This window comes from Macaca nemestrina, chromosome 7 (genome assembly GCF_043159975.1).
Source record: "Macaca nemestrina isolate mMacNem1 chromosome 7, mMacNem.hap1, whole genome shotgun sequence".
Lineage (NCBI taxonomy): Eukaryota > Metazoa > Chordata > Mammalia > Primates > Cercopithecidae > Macaca > Macaca nemestrina.
In genome coordinates, this window is record NC_092131.1 from 37974932 (window position 1) to 37996993 (window position 22062).

A 22062-nucleotide genomic window follows, 5' to 3' on the forward strand; every position below is an offset into this window, starting at 1 on the left:
TGATATAGTTTGGATGCATGTTCCCAAATCTCATGATGAAATGTTATCCCCAATGTTGGAACTGGGGCTTGGGGGGAGGTGACTGGATCATAGGGCTGGGTTTCCCATGAATGTTTAGCACCACCCCCTTGGTTTTCATGATAGTGAGTTCTCGTGAGATCTGGTCATTTAAAACTGTGTGGCACCTCCCCTCCCTCTCTCCTGCTCCTGCTCTGGCCATGTGATTTGCCTGCTTCCCCTTCCCCTTACGCTATGATTGTAAGTTTCCTGAGGCCTTTCCAGAAGTGGAGCAGATGCCAGCATCATGCTTCCTGTACAGCCTGCAGAACCATGAGCCAATTAAACCTCTTTTCTTTATAAATTACCCAGTCTCCAGTATTTCTTTGCAAGAATGGACAAATGCAGGGACCCTCCCCTAACTTTTACACAAGGAGCATTGGACAGAACTACTGTTCGCTGAAACATGCTTGAGGTCGGGGGAAAAAGCAGTATAATGAACTACAAGGCCTTGCTGTATTTTTTCACTTTGCCCCATCCTACTTTTCTGCAGTCTAGGTATCAGGCTCTCAGTTTGCTATGCTTGAAATAATTTCCTTCAGGTGACAACCCCTCCTCTCTTTTTGCAATGCTTTGTCAAGCTATGTATTTGCTAAGGAATCCATCCTGAATTGCCTCGGAACTTCAAGGACAACTGGGATCCCATGGAAGGCATGGCGCCTTCTCACCCTGTGGCTTCATTTCTCCCTATCTATCTCTTTGTGCTTCTTTCACAAAATAGAAATCACGAACCATATGCAATGGGACAGGCTTGATTCAGCATGCCTGGTAGCAACTACAAAACATGTCATGAAAGGACCGCTCTCATGTATATGAACATTTCCTAGTGGGAAAAGATTCAACTACAAGTAAAAGGAATGTGAGTATTTTTCTAACTCTCTTTTGGCAGTGAGAGTATGAGACTGTTTTTTCTTTTTAATCTGCCCATTACTCTAAATCGGTTAGCAGGGTTTTTGGATTAAGCTAATCCACAGTGAAATTTAAACATCTTGCTGTTGGTCCTACTGATGGCTTCATGTCAGAGCAGTATTTTCAGCTGCTCTGTTTTCCTTTTGGCTGCATTCCCTACAGGATGTCTGAGCAGTTGTGGTTTTCCATGGGTGCCATGGGCTCTGGCTGGAAGACTGATCACCTGAGATGGCCACTTATGTCCCCATCCCCAAGAACATCTCTCTCCATCAGAAGCTGCTGGAGAAGATTGTTTGTTGGGTATGGATGAGAGTCACCTGGAGAGCTCATGAAAACGTTGCTGGGCCTCACCCACAGAGCTTCTGCATTCATTGGGTCTGGAGTCATCTGGAGCTTTTGCACTTCTAACAGGTTCTCTGGTGATGCTCTTGCTGCTGGGTCCAGGGACCACACTTCAAGAGCCACTGTGTCAAAGGAGCATCCCACCCACTTTCTGGCATTTATCATGAAATACCCAAGAAACAAGTACTTTTCTAGGTGAGAATTTGGGAACAAGGGGCCTTGTGACCCTATTTCTTTCCAAAGCTTTTATATTCCCAATGTTTTAATGACATGGTATTTTAATGCATGAATCTAGTGATTGCAGTATTAAATCTTCTGGGTGATTTCACACATGGACAAGAGTTTGACTGCAGTGAGAAGTGGGTAAGGGGGAAAGAAGGAAGGGATGGTGTAATTCTTTTGGTCTGTCTAGCATGAGCTGTCCTTTCCTCAGTTTGGAACACATTATCGCACAAATCTTCTCCTCATCTTTAGTCAGGTTTGACTGAGAAGCAACAGGAATAGAAGGGAAAACATGGTTTTGGAGACAAAAAGACCTGAGTGTAAATACCATCTCCACTGCTAGCTGTGTGACTTCAGCAAAGTCACTTAACTTCTCTGAGCCTATCTACGAAATAGGGTTCATGGTACCACTTTGAAGATTATTAAGAAGACAAAACGAGATATACCAAGCATCTAAAACAGTGTAGATATAGGATATGCACTCAGCACATGCTGATTTTATCCTTTTCCCCTGCCCTTTTGCAGATGATCTAGGCCAGGGGTGTCCAATCTTTTGGCTTCCCTGGGCCACAATGGAAGAAGAAGAACTGTCTTGGGCTACATATAAAATACACTAACACTAACAATAGCTGATGAGCTTTAAAAAAATCTCATAACGTTTTAAGAAGGTTTATGAATTTGTGTTGGGCCTCATTCAAAGCCATCCTGGGCTGCATGTGGCCTGTGGGCCATGAGATGGACAAGCTTAGTCTAGGCCATAGCCTGAAAGCACTTCTATTCTTGTTGGCTGTAGACATTGTCTCCCACTCTATGCCACGTCTAGGGAGGATTGCCTATTGGGGAATGAATAATTTTTCCTTTAAGAATATTTACCTCATCTGCCAGAATTTAAGAGGAGATACAGGAAAGGAAGCTAATCCTTCAATTTCAAATCCTCCTAAATATGGGAGTCTTCGTCAACTGCATTTTTTATGAGTTGATGGCGTGACATGGCTGCCAACATGGCATGAGTTAGGAGTGGTGTGTTTAGAACAAGAGACGGCCTTGTTCTTCCCCAGCCTGCTCATGACCACATCTGAAATCTCGTGTCCAGTGTGAGGAAGGATGCTATAAGGAAGGCCCTATAAGAAGGGCCTTGGCAAATTACACTCAGAAGAAGGAGGCCAAGAGGAAAGATCTATAAATCCCTATGATATGGGAATGAGTGCTAGAACTAAGGATTTCTGCCAAGGGAAATAAATTGTTGGCTGAAAGAGAAGATTTCACAAGGATATAATGGTGTCCATCTCCAATCCATCTTTCTGTGGATTCTGTAATTCCCATAGCTAGAACTGAAGTCATCTGTTGGAAGTTATAGGAAGACAGCTCTCAAGTCAAGGTAAAGAGGACTTTCCAACAAAATAGTCCCAAAATGCATTATGGATTTTGTCATCATGGAAATAAGCTTCCTGTCTCTGAGAGCAATCGAGCAGAAAGTGGACGACTACTTGGGGAGAGACTGTAAGTGGAACCTGAGCCCTGGATTGCAGTGGGGTAGGGAGAGGAGGGAGAAGATGAACCAGATGTCTCTGAGGTCCCCTTTAATCCAGAAGGTCCGTAATTCTACAACCCTTCTGTAAGATGAACTTTTGCTCCTAAAGAGTAGGGTGATTTATAAACTAGTACCTAATTGTCAGTGTTAAGACCACCATTCCAATTATATGGTGAAGAATATTTTTTGTATTTTCCAAAAAGTTTGAACAGCATCCCCCACAATGGACATATAAAGACATTTGGAACACCCGAGTGTTAGGGCTCCAGGGACCCAAGGAACTTCACTGTCTTCACTCCTGTTCCTCTGTGTGGTGCCTAGAATGATCCGGGTTTTGTAAACAGCAAATATGATACCTCTTGTTCCCTTAATTTTATTTCTGTCTTGGGGGGTAAGTATCAAATATATTTTTATGTTTAAAAAAATACCTAATAAGCAAGTCCCTCATAAATAGGAGCTTTTACTCCGATGAGAACTGTGAGAAAGCTGGCTGGTGGGGAGCACAAAGGTGGCCTGCAGGAGTGGAGCCTTTCCTTGCATCTCCTATCTGACTTCACTTTTAATAAAACTTTCCTGTCTTCACACCTCCCACCTGAGTTCCTATTATTCTTTCCTATTTTGACATGGAAAACAATTTTGATCCCTTTTGCAGAAGAGTTTAGTTGACTGACCTGCTGGGTCACCTCCCAGCATGTTACGTGCACTCACAGCGCAGTGGCAAAAGCCCTAAATGTGTGTCTTAATGGCTCTGCCTGGAAGTTTCCTGAGTAAATGTCTGTTGTGGGCCTACTGTGTGCCCAGCCACCTGATTGGACATTAGCTCTTGTCTCATAAAATCCTAAAAAGTGGCATTTTCCTCCTCAGAAATCAATTGAGCCCCCTTCCCAATGTAGGAACACTCCCTCCCACCCCCATGGCATGGCTGATGGATGTCCACTTGGTCTCTGCTTGCCCACTTTCCGGGATGGGAAGTTAAGTCCTCTTTGAGTCAGACATTCTGTCTGTGAGCTATGCTAATTGTCAAAAGTTCTTCCCTATTTCGAGTCAGAATCCTACTTTTATATACTGTACTTGGTGATGCCGGGTCAGCGCTGTGGGACCACACATAAAACACTATTATCATTCACAGACAAAGGTTTGGATCTGGCTCTCAGGTATCCCTTTGGTCATCTTTTTACTATTATTATCATTATTATTATTTTTGAGATGGAGTCTTGCTCTGTCACCCAGGCTGGAGTGCACTGGCACCATCTCAGCTCACTGCAACCTCCACCTCCTAGGTTCAAGCGATTCTCCTGCCTCAGCCTCCCAAGTAGCTGGGACTACAGGCACGCGCCACCACACCTGGCTAATTTTTTGTGTGTTTTTAGTAGAGATGAGGTTTTGCCATGTTGGCCAGGCTGCTCTTGATCTCCTGACTTCAGGTGATTCACCCACCTTGGCCTCCCAGACTACTGGGATTACAGGCGTGAGCTACTGTGCCCAGCCTGGTCATCTTTTTATCCATCCTTTGGTTGTTATCTCCAGCTCCATTGGACATTCCTCACATCATTTCCCAACTTTACTCACCTGAGTCACCCTCCTGGAGATGCCCTAGTTTGGCAACATCACTTTAAGAGATGGCAATGTCTCTTAGAGGGGCAGTGTGGAATCATGATTAGAATCAGGAATTCTGGAGCCAGGGTACTTGGGTTTGAATCCTGGGTACTTGGGTTTGACTCTGCCACTTGCACACTGTGAGACCCTGGGCAAGCTACGCAGCTTCTCTGTGGTTCAATTTCCGCATCAACAAAATGGGAATGCAATAGTGCTTATAGTGAGGACTGAATAACTTAACATGTGTCAGGCAAATATAAAACAGCCTGGAACCTTGTGTATAGGTTAAGAAAGTGGTATTGTTGATGACAATGATTATTATCTAAAAAAGAATAGCAGAGCCTGTAATTCCAGCACTTTGGGAGGCTGAGGCGGGCGGATCTCAAGGTCAGCAGATCGAGACCATTCTGGCTAACACAGTGAAACCCGTCTCTACTAAAAATACAAAAAATTAGCCAGGCGTGGTGGTAGGTACCTGTAGTCCCAGCTACTCAGGAGGCTGAGACAGGAGAATGGCGTGAACCCAGGAGGTGGAGCTTGCAGTGAGCCGAGATTGCACCACTGCACTCCAGCCTGGGCAACAGAGTGAGACTCTGTCACACACACACACACACAAAAAAAAAGAATAGCAGAGAGAGTGACTGAAGCCTCCCATTACTGAGCCTCTCCTCTCCCAGAGACAGCAGGAAAGCCAGAGCACGAGGCTTCCATCTTTCCCTCCCTCCCAAGTATACTGCATTGCAGAAGAGCAGCTGCAGATACCGCCCAGAGCTCACTCCTTTCATTTCCACAATAGACAAATTGTAGGGACAGAATCACCAAGGGCTATGGGGAGCTCAGATGCCCAGCTGGGAGCACCCAAACCTTGCATACTGACTCCAAAGCAAATGATGCCAGCCAATCTGAGAGAGGACTCACAGTGGCCATTCAGCTAGAAAACAGCCATTGAAGAGCAGGACAGAGCAGAGAGTGGGATAGGCGAGTCCCCAAAGAACACAATGGAGACAGTGTTCTGAGCACAAAGCGTGCTCCATCCACCCTCATCTTATCACACATCCTTGCACCTGATGGGTGATGGGGGCATGGGGACCAGTTCTCCCATTGAAAAGATGATAGTAGAGGCTCCCAACACATGCAAGAGATTAGACCAGTCACTTCCTAGACAAATCCTTCCTGCACATGAATGGGTCAGACCCTGCTCTTGCCATCATTGACAAAATTAAACATTAAATTTCATAACTGCATAACTGAGATTGTTTACTCACTGCAAATTATATGCTACCTGGACCTCCCACGGGAAGGCAAAAGTAAGGTCCCCTTGGGAAGCTGGCTGCTGGCTGCTGCTCACTGGGGCTCCAGCTTCTACCCTCCCAGATCTTGATGTGCTGAGAACTTTAATGCCCACAGAGGATACGCCAGTGGGGGAGGGGCGGGGCGGACCAGCACAAGCCCATCGCTTTACTCAGACAGGCAGCAGCATTTCTCCTCTACAACTTCAAGGCTCCCTGCAACCCAGAGTTTCTAATTTGAAAAGGAATTCCCTTTCCTGCTTATAGATTCAAAGAAGTATTAGCCTGTCAGAGACTGAGAGCTCTTAGAGATATACAAGGCTCATTTGATGGTTCTAAAAAGTTTCCTACCCCCACTTGGTACTGTTCTCTCCCAACCTTTCCCTTTTCTTACAAATATCATGCCAAGGGTACCGACATTGTCCCAAAACCTAGGACCACAGCACAGGGTACAGGTTCCTGTGCATTGCCCCTACTAGATACTCTGCCTTGGTGAGTAGAGTCAGCACCAACCCCATACATGAGTGCATAACAACACTCATCTCACTGTCCAATTAAAAAGAAAAAATAAGTATTCAACTTACTACAAGGTTACAGTGATCAGGAGAGTGTGGCACTGGCATAGGACTAGACATATAGATTAATGGAATCGAATTGAGAATCCAGAAATAAGCTGATTTCTGACGAGAGGACCAAGACAATTCAAGATGGAAAAACAGTCTTCTCAACAAGTAGTCCTGAGATAACCGAATATACACATGAAAAGGAATGAAGTTATAACAAATAAAAGAGAAAAAAAAGATAAATTGAACTTCAAAACTAAAGCTTTTTGGCCAGGCGCAGCGGCTCACGCCTGTAATCCCAGCACTTTGGGAGGCCAAGACAGGCAGATTGCTTGAGCTCAGGAGTTCAAGACCAGCCTGGGCAACATGGCAAAATATCGTCTCTACAAAAAACACAAAAATTAGCTCCGCACAGTGGCATGCACCTGTAGTCCCAGCTACTCAAGAGGCTGGGGTGGGAGGATCACTTGAGCCCAAGAGGCTGAGGTTGCAGTGAGCCAAGATGGTGCTACCACACTCCAGCCTAGGTGACAGAGTGAGACTCTCTCTCAAAAAAAAAAAAAAAAAAAGAAAGAAAAAGAAAAAAAAAACGAAGCTTTTGTGCTTCAAAGGAAATTATCGAGAAAGTAAAAAGACAACCCATAGGATGAGAGAAAATATTTGTGAATCATATATCTGATGAGTCTTGTATCTAATGCCCAGTGGCTCACGCCTGTAATCCCAGCACTGTGGGAGGCTAAGCCAGGCAGATTACTGAGGTCAGGAGTTTCAGACCACCCTGGCCAACATGGTGAAACCCCATCTCTACTATAAAAATACAAAAATTAGCTGGCCTTGGTGGCACGCGCTTATAATCCCAGCAATTCCAGAGGCTGAGGCAGAAGAATCACTTTAACCCAGGAGGCAGAGGTTGCAGTGAGCCAAGATGGTGCCACTGCACTCCAGCCTGGGTGACAGAGTGAGTGAGACACTGTCTCAAATAAAAAAAAAAAAAAAGAAAGAAAGAGTCTTGTATCTAGAATACATAAAGAGCTCTTGTAACTCAATAATGAAAATGTGAGTAACTGAATTAAGAAATGGGAAAAGGATCTGAATAGACATTTCTCCAAAGATATAGAAATGGCCAAAAAGCACATGAAAAGATGCTTGACATCATTAGTCATTAGAGAAATGCAAATCAAAACCACAATGAGATGCCACTTCACATCCACTAGAAAAGATACTAATAAGAAAGATGGAAAATAACAAGTGTTGACAAGGATGTGGAGAAATTGGAACCTTCATACATTGCTGGTGGGAATGTAAAATGGTTCAGCTACCTTGGAAAACAGTCTGTCAGTTCCTCAAAAGCATAAACATATAGTTACCATATAACCTAGCAATTCTACTCCTAGGTATACACCAAGAGAATTGAAAATAGATACCCACAAAAAAAATGTATGTAAATGTTCACAATAGTACTATTTATAACAGCCAAAAAAATGGAAACACGCCGGGCATGGTGGCTCACACCTGTAATCCTTTGGGAGGCTGAGGTGGGCATATTACTTGAGCTCAGGAGTTCAAGAACAGCTTGGGCAACATGGCAAAACCCCATCTCTACCAAAAGTACAAAAATTTAGCCGGGTGCGATGTTGCACACCTGTGGTCCCAGCTACTCAGGAGGCTGAGGTAGGAGGATCGATTGAGCCCGGGAGGTGGAGCTTGTAGTGAGTCCAGATCATGCCACTGCACTCCAGCCTGGGCAATAGAGTGAGACCCCATCTCAAAAAATAATAAAAAATAAAAATAGAAACAACACAAATGTCCATCAGCTGATGAATGAATAAATAAAATGGGATATATCTACACAATGGAATATTGTTTGACAATAAAAAGAATGAAGTACTGATTCATGCTACAACAAGGCTGAGCCTTGAAAACATTATGCTGATTAAAATAAGCCAGGCAGAAGGACCAAATATTATTATTCCAATTGTATGAAATGTCCAGAATAAGCAAATCATAGAAATAGAAAGTAGACTAGTAGTTGCCAGGGACTGAGGAGAGAGGTAATGGGTACAGGATTTCTTCTTGGGTGATAAAAATGTTCTGGCATTAGATAATGATGACAGTTGCACAACTCTGTGAATTTACTAAGAACCACTCCATTGCATATTTTTAAATGGTAATTTTTATGGTGCACAAATTATATGTCAATACAGTTATTTTTTTTAAAGAACAAATAAAAACAGGTGGCCAGCCCACAGACCACAGTTTGCCAACCTCTGAACAAGTTCAATTCTTCCAGTTTACAGTTGAGCAAACCAAGAACCTAAAGAGGAAGAAAACTAACATCTGCTAAGCAACAATTATGTGCTAAATAGAAGGCATTTTGTATAAATTTTCATTGTACATTAACTGGTTGTTTGGAACAAAAGCAATTCACTGAAAAACACATGTAAAACAAGTAGTAAGATGCTCAGGACACAGTAGATGTTCACACTGTAACAATAATATGTTTTTTGAGCATGTAACAAAAAAGGAAAAAGAAAAGCAATAAGTGCCCAACAGTGGGGTCCATTTACCATTTATGCCATCTGTACATAAAGGATGGGCTTGAATTTTTAGCTTTTAACTGCTTTGAAAAAAAAAAAGCTAGCATTGTCCACAGACCAAAAGGCAGGAGGTCTTTATAAAGCAGGGCACCACCCACTAAACACACTTTTTCTGCAGCATCCAAAGGGGCCAACTGGGGCTGAAGAAGCTCAGAAACATTCTAGCTCACAGATGCACCCCAGGTCTCAGTACTGCAGCTAGAGAGTCCTCTACACTGCCTGAGAGAGCCACACTGTTGCTCTAGGCAAGATCTTCCCACATGAAGACAAAAAGGCCCATGGCCCCTGACTCCTGTTAGACCTCCAGGCTCATCAAAGATAGGGCAAACCCCTTCCACCCTATGAGGATGTTCAGCCTGCCAGCGTTTCATCAGTCCAGGCCAACAAAGGTTCACAGTTCATGTGAAGCATCCAGACCTTCAGTACTTGCTGGGAATGTGAAAGAAGAAAGACCAGACAGTAAACCAAGGTGTTCCCAGGGCAAGCTAGTCACACGACTCGAGTCTACAGGGGCGACGTCAGGAAGATGCGGTTCTATACTGTGGAGTTGGGGAGCTAAAACGGAACAATAAGATCTGCTTCATAGCTCAAGTCCAGGCACTTAGGAAACAAGTGTGTATTTCCCTAGGTTTTAGGAAATACAATAGTAAGAATTACAGAAATGACAGTAGAGCCCACTGCCTTTGTCAAAAAGTCATAGAACATTTTTTAAGCTTCCAACTTCAGAACAAAGCATCATCAAGAAGAAATTACATCTCCCCAGACCCCTATATGCAAGGGATCCATGGACATAGAACCCTATTTGCAATGACCTCAAGAAATTAAAAAATCAGGTACGTGTGTGTACTGTTGGAGGGAAGTAGTGGTTAGAATAAGAAAATGGGAAAAGTGGTAGTGCCCATACAGCTATATCAAGAAAGATTGTTCCTGGACCATGGAGCTCAAAGACAGGAAACATAACACTTTTTTTTCCACACAGATATAACATAATGAATAGAGTTTTATATTCTATATTATTAGAACTATAATCCATCTACACAAAAAATTTAAATGTCTTGGGAATGAGTCTGATAACAAACCAATAATCAACCACATGGTTGCTCAACATTTATGGAAAGCGATGTGGTAGTATGCATCAAATACCTTAAAAAAAAAAAGGCCTTTGACACAATAGACAGTTGCTGGGAAGTTAATCCCAAATTTTCAGGATTCATGATACATTCATACAATGAAATACAATGCAGACACTTTTTAAATGAGATAGTGCTGTATGTAACTTACTGGGAAATAAGCCCATAACATAATTAGCTAAGAAAATATTATAAAACAATACATGACATCACACCATTCTTGTCCGAAATAATGACAATAAGTACACACAAGGAAAAAAAATCTGGAGGGTTAGACTTAACTGTTGCTATTTCAGGGGGATGAAATCACTGGCTTAATCTTTCTACCTTATATACTTATTGTCAGAATTTTTTTTAACAGAATGTGTGTAGCTTTTCTATTTAGAAGAAAATGAAAATATTTATTGTCTTAATTATCTGGTTAATTAAATCCCTAATACACACACATACACAAATACATAAAATAAGCCTCTACAACACATGCCTTTAGAGGGTGCATAGTGTGGCTATGTCATTTGTTTAAGCAATTTTCTAGTATCGGATATTTAGGTTGTTTCCAAATTTTTGCCACTATAAACAGAACTTGGATTGTAATCCTTGTGGCTAAATAGTTTCATATATTTTTAGTTACTTCCTTAGAATAAATTCCTAGAATTGGAATTGCAGGCCCAAAATATGGACACGACTGAAGACTTTTGACCCACATTGCAAAATTATCCCATTAAAAAGTCAGTGCCAATTTACTTTCCAAACTGCAAAGGAAGGGTACCCTTTTCCCTTTATCTGACCCTGAATATCATCATCTTTTCCCAGTTTTTGCTAATTTAGTAAGCAAAAGCATTCATCATCATTTTTATTTGTATTTCTAAAATGACAAAAGAAGGTAACATCATTCGGATTCACTTATTGACTATTTATTATTATTGTATGATCGGTTTATTGCTATCTCTTGCCCACATTTCTACTAGAATCTTTTTCTTTCTGAATTGCAAGAATTCTTTACATAAGATTAGCTCTTTGTTGTTAAGGCTAATGTGTGTTGTTTGCTTTTAGTTTAATTTTTCTCTTTTTAGAAATGGGGTCTTTCTATGTTGTCCAGGCTGGAGTGGAGTGGCTATTCACAGATGCAATCATAGAGCAATACAGCCTTGAACTCCTGGGCTCAAGCAGTCCTCCTGCCTCAGCTTCCCAAGTAGCTGGGACTACAGGCTTGTGCCACCATGCTCAATTCTGCTTTTAGTTTGGTTTAAGGTGTTTGTGTCCAAAAACTTAAAATTTGTATATATTTTCCTAACAATAAAAAACATTCAGAATTCCAAATAACTGACTTATAAATGAGCTTTTGAAATATTATTGTTTGAATGTTGTCTTTTATATAGTTACTTTATCATATGTCTTAATCTCTTTTCTGCATGTAAACTCCTTGAAGGCAGAGGTCATGACATTTTTTTGAATCCTCCCTAGCAACCAGCACACAGCCCACAATATAGCAGAGCTCAAAAACGTCTGGGATGAAAAGATATTGTGCCTGGGGATTTGCTTTGAAGCAATCCAGTTTGGGGGCAGGAGATGGAAATGAGGTAAAAATGAAACAGAATTGGCCATTTGTTAATCATTGCTGAAGGTGGGTGATGGGTATATGTTCATTATATTATTATTTCTACCTTTTTGTATTTTTTTAATTTCCATAATCAAAAGATTGTGTTTTTTAAAATGTTTGTTTCATTGATTGGTCAACAGCATTAGAAAGAGAATTTCTGGCCAGGCGTGGTGGCTCAAGCCTGTAATCCCAGCACTTTGGGAGGCCGAGACAGGCGGATCACGAGGTCAGGGAATCAGGTGAAACCCCGTCTCTACTAAAAAATACATAAAACTAGCTGGGCGAGGTGGCGGGCGCCTGTAGTCCCAGCTACTCGGGAGGCTGAGACAGGAGAATGGTGTAAATCTGGGAGGCAGAGCTTGCAGTGAACTGAGATCCGGCCACTGCACCCTAGCCTGGGCAACAGAGCGAGACTCTGTCTCAAAAAAAAAAAAAAAAAAAAAAAAAGAAAGAATTTCTGCAACAACAATGGTGATACAAATGGAATACATATGTATCAAGGCCACTTCTGTAGCCCAAAAAAGTTAAGAGCACAGCCTTCGGTATTAGGCAGGCTTGAGTACAAATTGTCTTAGGCCCTCCATATTAGGCAGGCTTGAGTACAAACTGTCTTAGGCCCTCGATATTAGGCAGGCTTGAGTACAAATTGTCTTAAGCTTAGGGACCTCAGGTCAGCTATTCGACGCCACTGAAACTCCATTTTTCTTTATAAATAAGGGCATTAATAACTATCTCAAAAGGTTGTAGTAAAGATTAATGAGTGTAAAACACAGGGCCTAGCACCTGATAGCACTCAATAAAAAGCGGGCATCATTGTCATTCAGTGATACACACACTTGTCAAGCTCCAGCCAACACAGCCTGATGGTGACAGCCCAACACCCTTCCACTGCAGCTGAGATTTCAGTTAATCAGCTTGGGCACCAGACAACTGCTTGGCAGAGGACTTGATAGAACAGATGTCAGGAGTTGTGTTCCGGATACCCAGAACAGAAAACAGATAAGACCATAGCAAAGGACAAAGCCTATAGCTCCTGACCTTACTCAACAGGTCCCCAAAGAGGCTAAATTCCACATCTCAAGGAGGCAATCGAGAAACAAGAGTGATGAAGTCCTTACGAAAGTGGTTTGAAACTTTGATCAAACATTGGCATCACCTGGGGAGCTCGAAAAACCACAATGTCTGTGTCCCACTCCCAGATTTTGATTTAACGGTCTGGGATATGGCCTAGGTTTCAAGACCTTTAAAAGTCTAACATGATCTAATGTACAGCTTTAGTGTCGCTGCTGTAAAAGAAAGCTGAGCCACTCCTGTGTGTGAGTTGGGGCTGGAGGTAGGGAGGGAAGAGGACAAGGGAAAACAAAGGGAAAGAACAGAGGCCAGCGAGTCCCACATGAAGCCCATTAAAGCCAAGTCAGTCATGTGGTCTCAAGCTGTGTCCCATGCCAGACAAATCCAATCCCATTAGAGTCCCATCACTCCCCACATAAGCTTCAAGAGAGGGTTATTGTGTAATCATTCACAGGGCTAAAATATGTGACTAATACCGGGATGCGTGCATATCAATATTCTAAAGAATATTAAAGCAATGTCGTTTATCTCTGGGTTTTGGTCTTGGGGGAAAAAACAACGCCCAGCTAAGTGATGGAGGTTGGAGAAAGGAGAAAACATCCATCTCCTGGCATTTTGGCAGCCTGTCAATGTGACTGAAGCACACTCAAAGAGGCAGCCTTATTTTGTGACGTTATTGCAGTGTCTTTGATCAGCGGGAAAAGCACATCCATTTCAATCACTGTAGCTGGGATGGACCTGCTGCCTGGCTGGCTGGCTGCCCACCAGGGTGAGCTAGCCTTCAGCCTATAGACACATGGCAGTGCTGAGCATGTCAAACAAATGAGGGGGTTCTTAACTATCTACACAACTCTTGCTGAACGTCAGGGACTCTCTCGTTTACCAATTTAGCCTGGACTAATCTGGAAGTTCCTTTCCCCCAGTAAACACCACCTGGTCTGGCCTGGCCTCATCAAAACAAAAGCTGGCCAGTGGGCTGTCTGTCATGAGGTAGCCATCACTTCAGAATCAGGAGGGCAGGGATCAACCGTTCCTATAAGCGACACACTCAGGATTACACAAGCCTGGAGAAAGAAAAAGCCAATGGCAACGAACTCCACTCTCCTCCTTTACCTTCACCCTGTCTCAGCCCCAAACTGATTTGAGAGAAGTCTGATTCCTCCATGCAGACATGAATTCTTAGCAATGCAGTTTTAAATCTATGCAAAGATCACCCACATTCTTTTTACCAGAATAAACAGTTTTTTAAAAATTGATGGAAGAGTTCATCCATTTTCCAACTTGGGGATTTTCAACAGAAGCTTTGGTGGGTTTTTTTCTTTTTTCTCTTTTTTTGCTCTGCCTCCCGGGTTCACGCCATTCTTCTGCCTCAGCCTCCCGAGTAGCTGGGACTACGGGCACCTGCCACCACGCCTGGCTAATTTTTTTGTATTTTTTAGTAGAGAGGGGGTTTTACCGTGTTAGCCAGGATGGTCTCGATCTCCTGACCTCGTGATCCACCCACCTTGACCTCCCAAAGTGCTGGGATTACAGGTGTGAGCCACCGCGCCTGGCTGGGTTTTTTTTCTTAAGTGGCATAGTGGTATCGACACGATAGAAAGATATGAGTAGTAGAACTACAGTAGAGATGGGAATAATGATGATGATAATGACAAAACTTTATATATTATTTATGTGTTCCAAGTGTTTCATGTGTGTTAACTGATTTTATCTTCATCACAACCTAATGAAGGAAGTTATAATAATGATCATTAACAATAGTAATTATAGGAATATATAATATGTAACAATTATTATGACATATAATAATAATGAACAACAGAAAAGCAATCATAATAATCAATCTCCACTTTTCAGATAAGACACCCAGAGAAGCTCGGGGACTTACCTGAAGGGTGGGGGCTGAGCTTCGTGCCAGGTGTCCAGCTCCAGGAACAGCACGCTAACCAGAGCACCAGACTGCCTCCTTCCAGAGCACACCTCAGAGCCTCCTTTAAAGCTGCCAGCTCAGAAAGCCAGCAGAGTATAGAGGGCTTCCGAGGGCTCTGGACTTAGGAATTCATGAGTCTGAACTCCAGCTCTGCCACTCCACATCCCACACCTGTTGCATCCTCTATAAATGGGGATAATGACACCTACCTCACAGGCTTGTGGTAAGGTTTAAATGACAAAATGAATCAAAAGCACCTCTCCCAGGGTCAGCAACGAAAGTCGGTTTAACCCGGTGACTATCAAGCCTGGCTACCTATTTGAATCAACCAGAAAACTTTTTAAATGCTGATATCCAATCCCCAACCTCCTTATCCCTCTACATTTCTACCTCAACAGAAAGTTAGTCTCAAATCAGTAATCCACTGTGTCCCACCTGGATATGAAACCTGAAGCCCCTCAGACCAAAGACCAGCCTATACACCCTTTGCCACATTGATCGAGAATTACAGGCAAGCTTCTAAATCCCTGAAGCCTCTGCCCCTGGCTCTAAGACAGCAGGAATCCCCCCAAATGTTGTTTGATTGGACAAAGGAAGTTGCAGGTGCCAGGACCATTCCCAACAACTTGGCTAAGCTCACCCTTGTCCAGTGACCTTCCCCACATTCATCAGGACAGCACCTTCACCCAGCTGGCACCATATCTGACTCTCACAGAAGCTTCCCACCTCCCACCTCAGCCACAAGCCCCTGCATAGGAGGAAGCAGCCCAGAGGCTTTCCTGAGAAGCACCTTTCTGTCCCACCATTGCCTGTGTTTTAGAAATAGTCTATGCCAAGGCCAGGTGTGATGGCTCACACTATAATCCTAGCATTTTTGGAGGCTGAAGCAGGAGGATCACTTGAGGGCAGGACCTCGAAACCAATCTGGGCAATGCAGCAAGATCCCTGTCTCTAAAAAATATTTTTAAAATAAGCTGGGTGTGGTGGCGTGTGCCTATAGTCCCAGCTATTCAGGAGACCTGGGTGGAAGGATAGCTTGATCCCAGGAATTCAAGGCTGCGATGAGCTATGATTGTGCCACTGCACTCCAGCCTGGAGTGAGACCCTATCTGCAACAGAGTGAGACCCTGTCTTGAAAAAAAGAAAAGAAAAAAGAAATAGTCTGTGCCAAGATCAACACAGTCAGCATTACTTTGACAATACACTAACCAGAAGACCATCCAAGATGAGAGGTAGGACTGCCTGACTTAGGTTTTAAAATCTTAGTATATGCATACCTGTATGTGTATATACACACACACACTCACACACTCCAAGAACCATAGTACACTTTGTGCTCAAAAAGGACTCTGCTTCGTTCAAGGACTGGGTATAGAAAGCAGGGAGGGCAGGGGGTAGCAATAAACAGGGAAGGGAATACTGGGGTTGCCCATGGAAACTGGCAGGAATAAGAAAAATAATCAGCCCACATTTGACAGAAGAGAAAAGCACAGCTCTGGCCCTCAAAGGAGACAGCCAGCAGGGAGGATGGGGACCAAGCAATGCCAGTTTCCTGGCTCGGGCTACCATGCATCTTTTCAGGATCTACTGCCAGTTGGCAAGAGGTGGCGTGGGGGGCCGTGGAGGGGTCGGGGAGGGGGAAGGCAGCACGGAGGAGAGTTGAAGAGCCACTCACTCGACTGTTTCCCAGAAAGTGAAGGCGCCAAGCAGCCCTCGCGCTCTCAGGACACCTCCCCTCTGCTTCCGTCCAGGAAAGAGCCCAAGAGGATTGTCCAAGGCCTCACCTGGGTAAAGGAGCCGTCCTCGCCACACTCTGGGACAAACACAGCTTCCTGAGGCTTCTTGGCTTGCTCCAGGGCTTGAGCCCGCTCCAAGCGACACTTGCTCTGGCCAGCATCTGAAAGGGGAGAGGAGCGGATTTCATATTTCACTTGGATTCGACACTGGGGCCGAGGGACAAAATGGCTGAGAAAACCACTCCACCTGTGCGGGAGCCCACACACAACCAACTGGCTTCTCCAAGCCTGAAAGGGCTGTGGCTAGGGGCTGCTGCACAGCCCCCCTTCCCTGCATGTCAGTCACAGAAAAGTGGAGGAGTCATGTTTTTCCCAAGTTCTGCCTGTCTTTTCTCCCAAGTACCTCTACCCTCGCCCCATAGAAAATAAAAAATGTGTTACTTCCATGATTTTTCACTGGGTTTATTCTAAAAGTAGTAAGCCCAATGGGGGTTCAACTATGTCTTATGGTTCAAGAATTGCAAGTATTTTCTTTAGAAAATCAGAGGCTCTAGCACAGCCTGCTTAGCCACCTACAATTCCTGGGATGGCTCTAAGCAGTCCGGGACTACAAATTCAAATATGTTCAGGATTCAGGAAAAAGATACAAATTAGAGAAACCAGCTGGATATGAGAAGAATGACACTCAGTTCTGAGAGGCTACAGGGAGTGCTGTAAGACTGTGGCAAACTGGAGAACAGGCTCCCCTTTAAAGGGGTAGCTGTTATGCAGGTCTAGTCATGTGTTGCTTTGTAGGAACACAGATCTAATGTTACCAGACTTTCCAATTTTGGAACAGAAGGACAAAAAGCAAGATTTTTTTTCACTGAATCTCCCAATTTTTAAATGTTATCCCAAATGTTTTTTGCTGTTTTTAAACAGGCAAGGAGACCAAACAAAACAGATCTGTTGGCCAACAATTTGGAATCACTATTTGGGAGCCAGCAATAATGTCTTGCCGTTTTAAGCATCTCCATAAAAAGAAAAAGGAAAGCACTCGCCAGATAGCAGCACATCTCTTTAAGCCCTAGCTTGGGGGCAGTGTGTGAAAGACAGAAAAATGCTCATTCCTTCAGGTAGACCAGGCCTTCTTCCTTCCACCCTGGTGGAAGGGGTGGAGAGACAGGAAAGCAAAGTGAGTAGACAGATTTATTCCAAGCTCCCCTGCTGCAAATGCACAGTGAGGGAGCTGGGGTGCCCAGGAAACTCTCCTTGGCTGGGCAGGGGGTGCACACACTCACCTTTGCATCTACCTCGATGCACCACGCCCAGGGTCTGGTCTCGGCACTTGGCTCGCTGGTACTCACACATGGACTCATAGGACCTGCCATCAGAGGCACAGATGGGTTTGGGTTGAGTCCTGGAGCAGTGGAGGTTGCACTGAGGGTCACGGTCACTTATTAGAAACTAGGTTGGAAAAAAGTGAAAGGGTACAGAGGTTACTTTTGCAAGAAAAGTAGGGGTGAGTCCATGACTTACAGTACTTGTTTGCCTTTAGAAAGTAAGTCCCGAATAAACTCAAATAAAACCCTGAAAGTCAAGGGAACGGAGCAGCCACAAAGTCTAACCAAGGAAGGCATCATCTATGCCTCATACGAACAATAATGTCTAACAATTACTGACCATTAACAGGCACTGTGCCAGGTAATTTGCATCCAGGACCTCAGTCCTCACAACAACCCTGTGAAATAGGAACTCTATTCTGTAGACAAGGAAACCGAAGCCCAGAGACATAACTTGCCCAGTGTCACATAGCTATAAGAAGTGGAGGCTGAATTAGAATCTAAATCTGTCAGAAGTCAAGTCAAAGCTTTACCCTCTAGGATGTCCAGCCTCTCCATCCATGCAGACAGCCATGCAGCCTCTATTTGGGTGCATCCTCAAATCAGGAACACACTCTCAATCTCCAAATTCCATCTCGGGAAAGTTTCATTTATTAGATGGTATTGAGCTCCAAATCTATCCTCCCTCCAATTTTTGCCCATCTCTCTCTGGCAGAATACAAGTTAAATAATTTTCTGTGAGAAACAGATTTTCTGATTTTTAAAATAACAATAATCAGCTTGGAAAATATTGAGTTAAGCAGATTTTCTTGGTGAAGGGCTTCTCAGGTGACTCTAATACATTCTTATGCATTGTGAACCTCCAAGACATATAGTAAATTAAAGATAGCTACAAATTATTTGCTACTCCTCTCATTGAGCTATGGAGTCTAATTTCCTCTCCCTTGAATCTGGACTGGCCTCAGGAACTTGCTTGACCAAGAAAATGCTATGGGAGTGGTGTCTGGGGACTTCAAAGTTAGGTTACACGAAGCCTTGCAGCTCCTACCTGGGCCTCTTGTAATACTCACTCTTGAGGAAACCAGCTGCCGTGTAAGAAGCCTAACAACCCTGAGACCATCATACTATGAGGAAGCCCAAGTTTACATATGTCAAAACTATGCAGAGAGAGAAACGCCCAACCAGCCCAAGCACAGAGACATGTTGAGTGAAGAAGACTTCAGGTGAGTCTAATCCCAGCTGTCATCTAATTGCAACTCACAGAGATGAAAATAAACAATTGCATGAGAGACCCCAACTTCAGAACCACCCAGCTGAGCCCAGTTAACCCACAGAACTGAGAGAGAGTATAATAATAAATTGTTTTAAGCCTTTATGTTTTGTGGTAGTTTGTTACACAACAATCAACCAGATCAAGGGGCATATACAATGAAGGATCTTCCAAAGTTACTTAACCATGAACCCCTATATCAGGGAACCCTCTGTTAACAACAACAGAATACAGTTGGAAAACAATAATTGGGCTATTACAATCCATGAGCTTCTGTTCAATGACTCACGGTTAGACTGTACGGGCCTTGAGACCTGGGTCCACTCTTATCTACTCCCATATAGCAGAGTCCTGGGCACACAGAATGAGGCTCTTCATCAGACTGGGTTGAGGGAATGAATGTCCCACAATAATGAATGGCAATGTCATGAGCACACATCAGGCTATTGGTAATGGTAGAGATGACTATGTAATCAAATCAAACTCGTAGAGGTTTTGGGAAGGCGTGAATATAAGCTCTGTCTCAGACGTATTTGTGGGCCCTTTGTGTGAAGCAAACAGATGAGAACTTGTTGACCCTTTTCCAGAACAGCAGAGAAAGTTTCAGAGGTAGTACCACACCCTTCAAGGGAGTACCGGAAACACACATCCCACACTGGCCAAAATCAAAGAGGACCTGAACCTGTCCATAAACACACAGACTACATCCCAGCTATAAAACCAGTCCCCCCTTGGGACTGGACCTCATGCCTGGGTGCTGGCTGCCTAGCACAGGGACAGAGCAGCTAAGGGCTGAAACCACTGCACAGGACTTGTCCAAATGGACAGTGAAACTGCGCTTTCTCTTCAGACACCTTCGGCAAGGTCACACCTGAATCTTGCCCAGGGCCCAAAGGGAAATATCCAGATAGTGTCTCGTGAGCACAGCATTTGATAGAGTCCGGTGTTCAGGGGTAAAAAATAAATAACTCAGATCATCGTCTCCAGAGGAAGCCCACCGCCTCCAAGGCTGCCCCACAGAAGAGGGGTGAGCTGACAGGGGGAAGTGGGAGAGTACATCATTGTTCAGTCAAGCCCTGCACATGACCCCCAGCCTCAACCCCCTTCGAGCTGCCCCTGCTTTACACCTGCGAGCCGTGTCCCACTGCTCGGGGACCCTTACATCGTCTCCTGGGCCTGGTGAGAATTGGACCCAAGGGCCCCTCGCTAGCCCTCTGCTCTCTCTTCCTTGCTCTCCCTTGCTCCCTGCTGGTGGGGCACACAGGCCTTCCCATTTCTCAGATGAGCTACCTCTGCTGCTACCTCCAGGCCTTCAGGCACACTGTTCCTTCTCCATTCCCTCCCACCCTGCTTTGGATTTTGGCTCAGGCGGTCTCTTCCGGGAGGCCCTGCCTGACTCTCCCAGGTGAGGATGATATCCTGTAATACTCCCTCATACTTCATTTTTCTTTCATGGCTCTTCACACAATTTGTAATGAAGAATTCATTTGTGTGATTTGGTTACCAGTGGAATCCCCAACTCTGAGCTCCATGAAGATGAGAACGATGTCCGCTTTGCCTGTGAACACCTCCCCTGGGCATCTAGCACAATCCTGGGGCCCTCCATCATGTGTAGGAGGAGTGCAGCCCTGTAGCAGCATCTCCCACATGCCATTCCTTCAACACCACTGCCAATGGGACGTCACGGGCCTGGCTTTCTGGGCTCCTGCCTCCCCTGGGGATCACCAGGGCCACTCCTCATGCTCCCATGCTTTTGAGCCTTGCCATCCTCAGCCATGTTCTCCCATCGGACTTCTGCATTGCACGTGGGCAGAAGTGGCCCAGAGCCTGCCACCTTTACTCCACCTCAGAACAAGAACTCTCATCAGGAGCATCTCGTGCTGGGCCTGCCCTGCCTGGAGGGCAGGGCTGTCTCACCTGGATGTTCAGCATCTGGTGTCTGGCACACAGAGTAGGCGCTTGGTCAACAGTTTTTGACTTTGTAAAGTCCTTTTTGCAAGTGGGCCAGTGTTTCTGTTTGTTATAATGAAAGGCAGTGGGACCTAGTGATTAGAAGCTCGGCTCTGGAGCCCAGCAGTCGGTGTCAGTACCAGCACCAGCACCCACATGCTATTTAACCTCGGGAACGTTGCCTTGCTTCTCTGGGCTTTTAGTTTTCTCATCCATAAAATGAGAGTAGTAACAAGCCTTGCCTCATAGGGTGGTGCGAAGATTCAATTATTAACATATCCTAAGTCACGTATAAGTTCTTGTTCATCTTCTTTCTTTGGAATTTAAGAGAAGCGGGGCATGGTTTAAGAGAACACACAGAAAAAAGAGGGAGAGGAAGACAAAGTTTCTTTTCAAACCCACTGAGGCTGCCTAGTTGCCTATGCTGTAGCTCATGGGACAGGAGAGCTGCCAGCGTCCCCGTGAAGTTGAACTGCAGGCCAAAAAATCGGTTTGAAAATGGATTGCTCTATGCCAAGAGAGAGGCCACAGCAGCTGTGCTGGAGACCAGCTTCCTAACAAGGGGAATACTCTGTCTACAAACAGACAGGTTAAAGAACTTCAGAGGCCCCACCCATGCCAACACACAGAGATCATTCTCAGCTTCAGAAGAGCACCCAAAATATTCCTGTCTAGAAATTACTGGTCCCTAAGCCCAAATAAAAAGTTCGGAGACAGCAGGGGGTCATTGACAATCTTCAGTCAACTATGGTGTCACATTTTCATCTGTTTTAGGAACTGTGTATATTTGTGATTGTTTTCACACACACGAAAAAAATGAGTTCTATAAAATGGAGCTTTAACCAGATGACTAAGCCCTAATAAGATCACCCAAACCTCCAGGGCCCCAAAGGGATTATTCTGTGTCCACAAACACTGAGGACGAGGTAACACTCCAGTTCGTCCCT

The 22062-nt window shown here is 44.3% G+C and overlaps 1 protein-coding gene across 7 annotated transcripts in view; it reads right to left on the reverse strand.

The window, feature by feature from the left end:
* The window catches only part of LOC105472908 (SPARC related modular calcium binding 1), a 149911-nt gene that overhangs the window by 61593 nt on the left and 66256 nt on the right, over positions 1–22062 (reverse strand). For all 7 annotated transcript variants that reach the window (XM_011726503.2, XM_011726502.2, XM_011726501.2 and 4 more), the window contains exons 2-3: positions 17854–18019; positions 16622–16734 (exon numbers count right to left, since the gene is read on the reverse strand). In XM_011726503.2, the coding sequence (XP_011724805.1) occupies positions 16622–16734; positions 17854–18019 (279 nt within the window). The remainder of the gene's footprint in view (positions 1–16621; positions 16735–17853; positions 18020–22062) is intronic.